Raw genomic sequence first — 12,918 nt, forward strand, 5'->3', positions numbered from 1 at the left:
TCAGGGGTTGACTGAGTAAAAAGGGGGTGAGGGTAGGACTGATGTGGAAAGGTTGGAGAGAGGAAGGAGGGGAGATGGAGAGAAGGACAGAGGAGAAGAGTTGGAGAGGGTGAGGGAAGGGGGTGAGGGTAGGAATGATGTGGAAAGGAACATGTAGAGGAATGTCTTAAGCTCTGGTCAAGAGGATCTGTTGATAGGATACAGGCTCAGCCACAGGTGTGTCCCTATTGGCTCTGGTCAAGAGGATCTGTTGATAGGATACAGGCTCAGCCACAGGTGTGTCCCTATTGGCTCTGGTCAAGAGGATCTGTTGATAGGATACAGGCTCAGGTGTGTCCCTATTGGCCCTGGTCAACAGTAGTGCCCTGTAAAGAGAATAGGATGCCATTTGAGTCACACCCACAACATTCAGCTTCCTGTTTTGGGTTAGCAGTCGTCCCTGGGGTTTTCTCATGTCTCTCTGTAGTCTAGACGCTGGCTGATGTGAGTTTGTTGACTGACGTTTGGCTAATGTTGACAGATCACTATTCCACACAGCCTTTAAGTAGTTCTATAGTATCAGAACAGTAACAGTAGTCGTATAATATAGTAGTTTAACTACGGAGTCTTAAAAACACAACTACCACACAGCTCAGCCACCCACATGTTAACCTGCCTGCCTTCCTGGCTCCATTTACTGAAATTAGTTTACAGAACATTTACCCTACCAGATGTGAGATCGTTAGGCCATTATTTACAGTAGGGATACAACGGCCTCTATCATCAGCAGCTCTCTCTCTCTCTGTGTGCGTTATGTGTGTGTTAGTTGGATGTTTATCTTCTAGTAGAGCAACATCTCCTCCTCCAAAGTGTCTTTTCCTACAAAAACTTCAAGTGTGTTCCACTTACAAACAGCACCGACCTCAATTCCTTTTTCGGTAATGATTCATGTTTAATCTCTCCGCGGGGACTATTTTCTCCTAAGAAGACTTGTAATCATAATATTTTCAGTTTATTTTTTGAAAAGAGAGAATGGATACTTACATCGTGGAGGATACCTACATTGGTCGGCAGGTTGCCTAGTGATGGGCCAGTCACCAAATAGTTACCGGTTAGGATCCCCGAGCCGACTAAGTGAAAAATCTGTCGATGTGATCTTGAGCAAGGCACTAAACCCTAATTGCTCTGAATATAGAGAACCTGCTTAATGACTCAAAATATAAATTGTTCCTTTCACTTAAAACATCCTTTAAAAAAAGCAATATTCCAAATATAAATAAATTACACACACAAAAAATATATATATAATATAGTGTTATTTTTTTTTAGACAACTGCAAACTTTATTAGAGTAGGACATTCAAGGAGTTTATCTGATGGGAATCTGTTATGTCATCGACCTCCCTCTTTGCTTCAAAAATAAAAGGTTAAAAGGTCACTATTTTAGTCAAACGCACACAAGGTCCAACCTGAAAATGTGACTTCTGCTTTTAACCCCAACCCCTCTGAAAGACACACAACAGAGGAGCAATAGAGACCCTCTCCCACTTGTGCCATTCCATAACATACCACCACCACCACCTAATTTGACTTGAGTCTTTTGTGAAGTCAATCAGGTGTCAAAATGAGGTGAAAAAGGAAACTGGAGTCCCCACTTTACCACCGAGACAACTGTCCCTCTAATGTAGTTGTCAAAACAGTCACAGTTGATATACCTGTTACACTGTTAGCACACCAGTCACTGTCGACAGTGACTCGAGGCTGCCACCTACAGGATGTTGCATGCCGTTACACCATAAAAAAAATATTAAAAAATACAATTTAAAAAACAGCTCCACCTTGTGGTGGCATTGTCTACATGCATTAAATGACAGAGACATTGATAAGACTAGTTTCTTGGAAGAAAAACAATAAAATGTACGAATCAAAAGGTAAAAACACAATAGAATACTTCTGTTAAAGGCCATTGACGGCCAAAAAAGTAATGATTTTAACTCAAATAGGAGAAATAAAGTATCACCTTTTTAAATTGTGAGCGAGAGTTGTGATCTTTTGGTTGGTTGGTTGGTCCTCGTCTCTCGTTGTGGGGGGTGGGGGGTTGAGCCCTGGTGCCTTCGATACCTCTCCAATAACACATTCAAACACAAGGTGTTTTTCTGACATTATTTTATTAGCCAGTAACAGGTTAACCGTGTTGTAAGACTAACAAAACCCGAGAAATTCCTTCCAGACTTCACACAGAGACAACAAATTAAAATGAGTGCCAGTGAACCACAATAAACAGCAACCAGCCACTGTTGGTCAGATCTTCAGCAGAAACCATCCAATGAATATATATAATACACTTTACATTTTATGAAAATGTACGATTGATCGATAGTGATTTTAGGGAATGTATCTTACCTCAGACAAAGACCGTTTACAGGTCTCACTACTTCTATACTGCTAATAGAACTGACTGACTTCAGTACTGAAGACAACAGCAAAAATAACTCCCAACTCCTTAGTCTCACCCTACCTTCAACCCAGAGGAGATCACCCTACCTTCAACCCAGAGGAGATCACCCTACCTTCAACCCAGAGGAGATCACCCTACCTTCAACCCAGAGGAGATCACCCTACCTTCAACCCAGAGGAGATCACCCTACCTTCAACCCAGAGGAGATCACCCTACCTTCAACCCAGAGGAGATCACCCTACCTTCAACCCAGAGGAGATCACTCTACCTTCAACCCAGAGGAGATCACCCTACCTTCAACCCAGAGGAGATCACTCTACCTTCAACCCAGAGAGAAACAGTAATGAGTCTCACCCTACCTTCAACCCAGAGAGGAGAAACAGTAATGAGTCTCACCCTACCTTCAACCCAGAGAGAAACAGTAATGAGTCTCACCCTACCTTCAACCCAGAGGAGATCACCCTACCTTCAACCCAGAGAGAAACAGTAATGAGTCTCACCCTACCTTCAACCCAGAGAGATCACTCTACCTTCAACCCAGAGGGAGAGAGTCTCACCCTACCTTCAACCCAGAGGAGATCACCCTACCTTCAACCCAGAGAAACAGTAATGAGTCTCACCCTACCTTCAACCCAGAGGAGAAACAGAAACAGTCTATGACAGTCTCACCTACCAGATCACTCTACCTTCAGAGGAGATCAGTCCCTACCTTCAACCCAGAGGAGAAACAGTAGGATGACAGTCTTCATCCTACCTTCATCACCCACCCAGAGAGAAACAGTAATGACAGTCTCATCCTACCTTCAACCCAGAGAGGAGAAACAGTCAATGACAGTCTCACCCTACCTTCAACCCAGAGAGGAGAAACAGTAATGACAGTCTCACTACCTTACCTCTCAACCCAGAGGAGAACCCAGATAGGAGAAACAGTAATGACAGTCTCACCCTACCTTCAACCCAGAGAGGAGAAACAGTAATGACAGTCTCACCCTACCTTCAACCCAGAGAGGAGAAACAGTAATGACAGTCTCACCCTACCTTCAACCCAGAGAGGAGAACAGTGATGACAGTCTCACCCTATCTTCAACCCAGAGAGGAGAATGATAGTCTCACCCTACCTTCAACCCAGAGAGAATGACAGTCTCACCCTACCTTCAACCCAGAGAGGACAAACAGTAATGACAGTCTCACCCTACCTTCAACCCAGAGAGAATGACAGTCTCACCCTACCTTCAACCCAGAGAAGAGAAACAGTAATGACAGTCTCACCCTACCTTCAACTCAGAGAGGAGAAACAGTAATGACAGTCTCACCCTACCTGCAACCCAGAGAGGAGAAACAGTAATGACAGTCTCACCCTACCTTCAACCCAGAGAGGAGAAACAGTAATGACAGTCTCATCCTACCTTCAACCCAGAGAGGAGAAACAGTAATGACAGTCTCACCCTACCTTCAACCCAGAGAGGAGAATGACAGTCTCACCCTACCTTCAACCCAGAGAGGAGAAACAGTAATGACAGTCTCACCCTACCTTCAACCCAGAGAGGAGAAACAGTAATGACAGTCTCACCCTACCTTCAACCCAGAAAGGAGAATGACAGTCTCATCCTACCTTCAACCCAGAGAGGAGAAACAGTAATGACAGTCTCATCCTATCTTCAACCCAGAGAGGAGAAACAGTAATGACAGTCTCACCCTACCTTCAACCCAGAGGAGAATGACAGTCTCATCCTACCTTCAACCCAGAGAGGAGAAACAGTAATGACAGTCTCACCCTACCTTCAACCCAGAGGAGAAACAGTAATGACAGTCTCACCCTACTTTCAACCCAGAGAGAATGACAGTCTCATCCTACCTTCAACCCAGAGAGGAGAAACGGTAATGACAGTCTCATCCTACCTTCAACCCAGAAAGGAAAATGACAGTCTCACCCTACCTTCTACCCAGAGAGGAGAAACAGTAATGACAGTCTCATCCTACCTTCAACCCAGAGGAGAAACAGTAATGACAGTCTCACCCTACCTTCAACCCAGAGAGGAGAATGACAGTCTCATCCTACCTTCAACCCAGAGAGGAGAAACAGTAATGACAGTCTCATCCTACCTTCAACCCAGAGAGGAGAAACAGTAATGACAGTCTCACCCTACCTTCAACCCAGAGAGGAAGAAACAGTAATGACAGTCTCACCCTACCTTCAACCCAGAGAGGAGAAACGGTAATGAGTCTCATCCTACCTTCAACCCAGAGAGGAGAAACAGTAATGACAGTCTCATCCTACCTTCAACCCAGAGAGGAGAAACAGTAATGACAGTCTCACCCTACCTTCAACCCAGAGAGAAGAAACAGTAATGACAGTCTCACCCTACCTTCAACCCAGAGAGCAGAAACAGTAATGACATCATCTAAGAGACATTTATTAGCAGGTAGATGTAGCCTGGCATGGCATGCAGGTAAATACTCTTCATCCTTAGGAGGAGGATGATGAAGACAGTGCCTAAGTTGAAGCGTGAAGCGGGAAAGGGTCTCTGGAACTGCTTGGTGGTACAGAGAAGTGTTGCTAGTCGAGTACGTGTGTGTGTGTGTGTGTGTGTTGTGTGTGAGAGATATGTGATCCAATGCATGTACGGCGTGTGTGTGTTTGTCTGGTAGGTGTGTTCTCTCTCAACACTGCTCTACTATATATAATGAGCATACCAAACATTAGGAACCTGAGGTGCACCCCCCCCTCTCCGCTACCCCTCAGAACAGCCTCAATTCGTCAGGTCATGAACTCCAAAGTTGACTCCATTCTCACTGTTGTGTCAAGTTGGCTGGATGTTCATTGGGTGTCGGACCCTTCTTGACACACACGGGAAACTGTTGAGCGTGGAAAAACCCAGCAGCGTTGCAGTTCTTGACTCAAACTGGTGCGCCTGTCACCTACTAACATACCCTGTCAAAAAGGCACTTAAATCTTTTGTCTTGCCGATTCACCCGCTGAAAGACACACATACACAATCACATGTCTCAAATTCTCTCAAGTCTTACAATTCCTACTTTAACCCGTCTCCTCCTCTTCATCTACACTGATTGAAGTGGATTTATCAGGTGACGTCAATAAGGGATCATAGCTTTCACCTGGGTTCACCTTGTCAGTCTGTCATGGAAAGCGCAGGTGTTCTTAATGTTTTGTCCACTCAGTGTATATATGTATTTTGTGTTTCTGTTAACGTGTGTGTGTGTGTGTGTGTATTCAGTGTGTGTAACTTCACGCTACGAGCGGCCCCAGGCTGAGCTCTACGTGGTGTGTGAGCCATATTGCCTCGGTTGGGGCATCGTCCTCCTCGCTCGGCCTTATGGGAGCCGCCAAATTCCGGAAGTCGTGGCGAATCTTAAAGGACACCGTGACATCGCCGTCCTCCTCGCGCTGAGGGACCACCTTGATGAAGAAACCGATCTTATTGGATTTCCTGAAGGCCACCACACTGGAGGAGAGACAAGGCCAGAGAGGGAAGGTTAGGAGACCAGGACCAGAGAGGGAAGGTTAGGAGACGAGGGGCAGAGAGGGAAGGTTAGGAGACGAGGGCCAGAGAGGGAAGGTTAGGAGACCAGGGCCAGAGAGGGAAGGTTAGGAGACGAGGGCCAGAGAGGGAAGGTTAGGAGACGAGGGCCAGAGAGGGAAGGTTAGGAGACGAGGGCCAGAGAGGGAAGGTTAGGAGACGAGGGCCAGAGAGGGAAGGTTAGGAGACGAGGGCCAGAGAGGGAAGGTTAGGAGACCAGGGCCAGAGAGGGAAGGTTAGGAGATGAGGGCCAGAGAGGGAAGATTAGGAGACGAGGGCCAGAGAGGGAAGGTTAGGAGATGAGGGGCTGAGAGGGTAGGTTAGGAGACCAGGGCCAGAGAGGGAAGATTAGGAGACGAGGGCCAGAGAGGGAAGGTTAGCAGACGAGGGCCAGAGAGGGAAGGTTAGGAGATGAGGGCCAGAGAGGGAAGGTTAGGAGATGAGGGCCAGAGAGGGAAGGTTAGGAGACCAGGGCCAGAGAGGGAAGGTTAGGAGACCAGGGGCTGAGAGGGAAGGTTAAGAGATGAGGGGCTGAGAGGGAAAGTTAGGAGATGAGGGCCAGAGAGGGAAGGTTAGGAGATGAGGGGCTGAGAGGGAAGGTTCAGAGATGAGGCGCAGAGAGGGAAGGTTAGGAGACGAGGGCCAGAGAGGGAAGGTTAGGAGACGAGGGGCAGAGAGGGAAGGTTAGGAGACGAGGGCCAGAGAGGGAAGGTTCAGAGATGAGGCGCAGAGAGGGAAGGTTAGGAGACGAGGGCCAGAGAGGGAAGGTTAGGAGACGAGGGCCAGAGCTCCCCTCATCTCCTTATATTCCCTATGAAATACATTTGTTTTAACCTAGAGCTAATGTCATTTCTCCTCAGTTCTGATCATACCGTCACTTATAACGGTGTGTGTACCAGCGTGTATGTGTGTGTGTGTGTACCAGCGTGTGTGTGTGTGTGTGTACCAGCGTGTGTGTGTGTGTGTACCAGCGTGTGTGTGTGTACCAGCGTGTGTGTGTGTGTGTACCAGCGTGTATGCGTGTGTGTACCAGCGTGTATGCGTGTGTGTACCAGCGTGTGTGTGTGTACCAGCGTGTGTGTGTGTACCAGCGTGTGTGTGTGTGTGTGTGTACCAGCGTGTGTGTGTGTACCAGCCTGTGTGTGTGTGTGTACCAGCCTGTGTGTGTGTGTGTGTGTACCAGCGTGTGTGTGTACCAGCGTGTGTGTACCAGCGTGTGTGTGTGTACCAGCGTGTGTGTGTGTACCAGCGTGTGTGTGTGTACCAGCGTGTCTGTGTGTACCAGCGTGTGTGTGTGTACCAGCGTGTGTGTGTACCAGCGTGTGTGTGTACCAGCGTGTGTGTGTACCAGCGTGTGTGTGTGTGTGTACCAGCGTGTGTGTGTGTGTACCAGCGTGTGTGTGTGTGTGTACCAGCGTGTGTGTGTACCAGCGTGTATGTGTACCAGCGTGTGTGTGTGTGTGTGTACCAGCGTGTGTGTGTTTACCAGCGTGTATGTGTACCAGCGTGTGTGTGTGTGTGTACCAGCGTGTGTGTGTGTACCAGCGTGTGTGTGTGTGTGTACCAGCGTGTATGTGTACCAGCGTGTGTGTGTACCAGCGTGTGTGTGTGTGTACCAGCGTGTGTGTGTGTGTACCAGCGTGTGTGTGTGTGTGTACCAGCGTGTGTGTGTACCAGCGTGTGTGTGTGTGTGTGTGTGTGTGTACCAGCGTGTGTGTGTGTACCAGCGTGTGTGTGTGTACCAGCGTGTGTGTGTACCAGCGTGTGTGTGTGTGTACCAGCGCGTGTGTGTGTACCAGCGTGTGCGTGTGTGTGTGTGTGTGTGTACCAGCGTGTGTGTGTGTGTACCAGCGTGTGTGTGTGTGTACCAGCGTGTGTGTGTGTGTGTGTGTAGCAGCGTGCGTGTGTGTGTGTGTGTGTGTGTGTACCAGCGTGTGTGTGTGTGTACCAGCGTGTGTGTGTGTGTGTGTGTGTGTACCAGCGTGTGCGTGTGTGTGTGTGGGTGTGTGTGTACCAGCGTGTGTGTGTGTCTTACTCTGGGTCGTCCTTGAAGTCCTGTGGCTCAGCCAACTCGTCGTAATCTGCTGCAGCATCCTTCCCTGCCAAGACCAACTCCTTGGTAGGAACCATCACCTATAAAACATCATCATCATCATCATCAACAACAGAGGTCAGGGGTGAGAGGTCAGCAGTAGGGTTACAAAGGAAGGGTATATTCCTGGAAACGTCTTAAATGTTCCAGTAAACTACCATAACGTTGGTATCGTTCAAGTATTTTCTGTCATCTATAACAAGACATGAAGTGGCACTTTTGGGTAGCTGTCTGTCCCTCTGTGTGGCCTTATCACAATATGATTCAATAAGATCATTTTTATTTTTTTATTACAAAAATAAAAACAGAATGACAAAGATGCAAAATATCTAAACATAAAACATTAACTGAGTGAATAACATCAGTGTTTAATATGAGGGGTTCAGCACAAAATATAATTTATTTTATTTACTATGCTCATTTTTACATTTGATTTACTATGGGTCGGAAGGGTAGCCTAGTGGTTAGAGCGTTGGACTAGTAACCGGAAGGTTGCGAGTTCAAACCCCCGAGCTGACAAGGTACAAATCTGTCGTTCTGCCCCCTGAACAAGGCAGTTAACCCACTGTTACTAGGCTGTCATTGAAAGTAAGAATTTGTTCTTAACTGACTTGCCTAGTTAAATAAAGGTTAAAAAAATAAAAATGTGCCATGTTGTTGTCAAATGTTTTGTAGCCAAATTGGTCGTAGTTGTGAAAAAAAGTCAATAGTCGGAAGAGATGCTGAGAGAAAATAATTTAACTGTTGATTTAAAATGCTTTTTCATTAATTACACTATTTTCTGTTGAACCATATGGTCTATCTACTAGAAACGTGTAACACAAAAAAATAACACAAATATATATATATATATATATAAGAATAAATTTGTTATTCAAGTATAAATTACCAAAGTTGTGTGAGAAAATCTATGGCAATCTGTTAATTACAATAATGACTGAAGATTCCGGTATCTTTGGTAAATTACCGGTAGCTTCGCAAACCTAGTCAGTAGTACCTTCGCAGTGCTGTTGATGTCCTCTGGGTCTCCTTCCTCACAGCCCACCAGGGTGACGTGGGTAATACTCTCCACGGGGTTGGTCAGGGTGAGCAGCACCTGGCACTCCTACAGACAACATGATACCACTCATACTGTAAGTCAATCTGCTACCCTACAGACAACATGATACCACTCATACTGTAAGTCAATCTGCTACCCTACAGACAACATGATACCACTCATACTGTAAGTCAATCTGCTACCCTACAGACAACATGATACCACTCATACTGTAAGTCAATCTGCTACCCTACAGACAACATGATACCACTCATACTGTAAGTCATTCTGCTACCCTACAGACAACATGATACCACTCATACTGTAAGTCATTCTGCTACCCTACAGACAACATGATACCACTCATACTGTAAGTCATTCTGCTACCCTACAGACAACATGATACCACTCATACTGTAAGTCATTCTGCTACCCTACAGACAACATGATACCACTCATACTGTAAGTCATTCTGCTACCCTACAGACAACATGATACCACTCATACTGTAAGTCATTCTGCTACCCTACAGACAACATGATACCACTCATACTGTAATACCACTCATACTGTAAGTCATTCTGCTACCCTACAGACAACATGATACCACTCATACTGTAAGTCATTCTGCTACCCTACAGACAACATGATACCACTCATACAGACAAAGTACCATTCTGCTAACTCATTCCTACCCTACAGACAACATGATACCACTCATACTGTAAGTCATTCTGCTACCCTACAGACAACATGATACCACTCATACTGTAAGTCATTCTGCTACCCTACAGACAACATGATACCACTCATACTGTAAGTCATTCTGCTACCCTACAGACAACATGATACCACTCATACTGTAAGTCATTCTGCTACCCTACAGACAACATGATACCACTCATACTGTAAGTCATTCTGCTACCCTACAGACAACATGATACCACTCATACTGTAAGTCATTCTGCTACCCTACAGACAACATGATACCACTCATACTGTAAGTCATTCTGCTACCCTACAGACAACATGATACCACTCATACTGTAAGTCATTCTGCTACCCTACAGACAACATGATACCACTCATACTGTAAGTCATTCTGCTACCCTACAGACAACATGATACCACTCATACTGTAAGTCATTCTGCTACCCTACAGCCAACATGATACCACTCATACTGTAAGTCATTCTGCTACCCTACAGACAACATGATACCACTCATACTGTAAGTCATTCTGCTACCCTACAGACAACATGATACCACTCATACTGTAAGTCATTCTGCTACCCTACAGACAACATGATACCACTCATACTGTAAGTCATTCTGCTACCCTACAGACAACATGATACCACTCATACTGTAAGTCATTCTGCTACCCTACAGACAACATGATACCACTCATACTGTAAGTCATTCTGCTACCCTACAGACAACATGATACCACTCATACTGTAAGTCATTCTGCTACCCTACAGACAACATGATACCACTCATACTGTAAGTCATTCTGCTACCCTACAGACAACATGATACCACTCATACTGTAAGTCATTCTGTTACCCTACAGACAACATGATACCACTCATACTGTAAGTCATTCTGCTACCCTACAGACAACATGATACCACTCATACTGTAAGTCATTCTGCTACCCTACAGACAACATGATACCACTCATACTGTAGGTCAATCTTCTACCCTACAGACAACATGATACCACTCATACTGTAAGTCATTCTGCTACCCTACAGACAACATGATACCACTCATACTGTAAGTCATTCTGCTCTCCTACAGACACGATACCACTCATACTGTAAGTCATTCTGCTCTCCTACAGACAACATGATACCACTCATACTGTAAGTCATTCTGCTACCCTACAGACAACATGATACCACTCATACTGTAAGTCATTCTGCTACCCTACAGACAACATGATACCACTCATACTGTAAGTCATTCTGCTACCCTACAGACAACATGATACCACTCATACTGTAAGTCATTCTGTTACCCTACAGACAACATGATACCACTCATACTGTAGGTCAATCTGCTACCCTACAGACAACATGATACCACTCATACTGTAAGTCATTCTGCTACCCTACAGACAACATGATACCACTCATACTGTAAGTCATTCTGCTACCCTACAGACAACATGATACCACTCATACTGTAACTCATGCTGCTACCCTACAGACAACATGATACCACTCATACTGTAAGTCATTCTGCTACCCTACAGACAACATGATACCACTCATACTGTAAGTCATTCTGCTACCCTACAGACAACATGATACCACTCATACTGTAAGTCATTCTGCTCTCCTACAGACACGATACCACTCATACTGTAAGTCATTCTGCTCCCCTACAGACAACATGATACCACTCATACTGTAAGTCATTCTGCTACCCTACAGACAACATGATACCACTCATACTGTAACTCATTCTGCTACCCTACAGACAACATGATACCACTCATACTGTAAGTCATTCTGCTCCCCTACAGACAACATGATACCACTCATACTGTAAGTCATTCTGCTACCCTACAGACAACATGATACCACTCATACTGTAAGTCATTCTGCTACCCTACAGACAACATGATACCACTCATACTGTAAGTCATTCTGCTACCCTACAGACAACATGATACCACTCATACTGTAAGTCATTCTGCTACCCTACAGACAACATGATACCACTCATACTGTAAGTCATTCTGCTACCCTACAGACATGATACCACTCATACTGTAGGTCAATCTTCTACCCTACAGACAACATGATACCACTCATACTGTAAGTCATTCTGCTACCCTACAGACAACATGATACCACTCATACTGTAAGTCATTCTGCTACCCTACAGACAACATGATACCACTCATACTGTAAGTTCCATTACTTGAATAATTGACTTGCCTTCTGGAAGCGCAGGTTTGGAATGGACATTATTCTGACCTCAGGGATGTAACTCCTTTAGGATTGAAAATCACATCACTTTACTGAGAAATGATACAACAAAACCAACATTCAAGAGTAGAAAACAAAAGGTGAATGTGTTTCGGTACAGAGGAGACGCTAAGCAATACTTACACAGCCACCAGCTGGATTTTGAACTTTATTGAGGTTGGGTTGAATTCTGGCTTGCTCAGATTGTGCTCACATTTCTAGGAAGAAAAGCAACAACAACGAAAAATGTATCACGTCAAAGTAATTAAGTAATTAAGAGAAATTACGAACAAACAACAATAAAATAGTAGTAAAATGCCCTTCCTGAGAAGGGTAGTGTGGTGTAAAGTACTGCGCCGTGTACCGACCCTGCATCGCAGAGAGCGCTTGATCAACAGGTGTTTGTGTTTGGGGTGGAGCTGAGAGGCTCCGGCTGGTTGGAAGTCAGGCTGGAGCAGCCGCTGGCGCAAGGATGTTACTGGAATACATAACACACACCAGGAAGTTAACACATGGTCAACTAGACAACACCAGGAAGTTAACACATGGTCAACTAGACAACACTGGGAGTTAACACATGGTCAACTAGACAACACCAGGAAGTTAACACATGGTCAACTAGACAACACTGGGAGTTAACACATGGTCAACTAGACAACACCAGGGAGTTAACACATGGTCAACTAGACAACACCAGGAAGTTAACACATGGTCAACTAGACAACACTGGGAGTTAACACATGGTCAACTAGACAACACCAGGGAGTTAACACATGGTCAACTAGACAACACCAGGGAGTTAACACATGGTCAACTAGACAACACTGG

At 45.2% G+C, this 12,918-nt stretch overlaps 1 protein-coding gene across 12 annotated transcripts in view; it reads right to left on the reverse strand.

The window, feature by feature from the left end:
* Nucleotides 1-2,127: 2,127 nt before the first annotated feature.
* The window catches only part of LOC115127296 (dynactin subunit 4-like), a 54,107-nt gene continuing 43,316 nt past the window's right edge, over nt 2,128-12,918 (reverse strand). For 4 of the 12 annotated variants that reach the window (XM_065018297.1, XM_065018287.1, XM_065018298.1 and 1 more), the window contains 7 exons: nt 12,459-12,568; nt 12,235-12,308; nt 12,061-12,115; nt 9,065-9,172; nt 8,011-8,108; nt 3,555-5,900; nt 2,128-2,941 (listed from right to left, as the gene is read on the reverse strand). In XM_065018297.1, the coding sequence (XP_064874369.1) occupies nt 5,684-5,900; nt 8,011-8,108; nt 9,065-9,172; nt 12,061-12,115; nt 12,235-12,308; nt 12,459-12,568 (662 nt within the window). In that variant the 3' untranslated portion in view covers nt 2,128-2,941; nt 3,555-5,683. The remainder of the gene's footprint in view (nt 2,942-3,554; nt 5,901-8,010; nt 8,109-9,064; nt 9,173-12,060; nt 12,116-12,234; nt 12,309-12,458; nt 12,569-12,918) is intronic. The other 8 variants (XM_065018291.1, XM_065018292.1, XM_065018289.1 and 5 more) reach the window with 8 other exon arrangements.

This window comes from Oncorhynchus nerka, linkage group LG5, assembly GCF_034236695.1.
Source record: "Oncorhynchus nerka isolate Pitt River linkage group LG5, Oner_Uvic_2.0, whole genome shotgun sequence".
Classification (NCBI taxonomy): Eukaryota; Metazoa; Chordata; class Actinopteri; order Salmoniformes; family Salmonidae; genus Oncorhynchus; species Oncorhynchus nerka.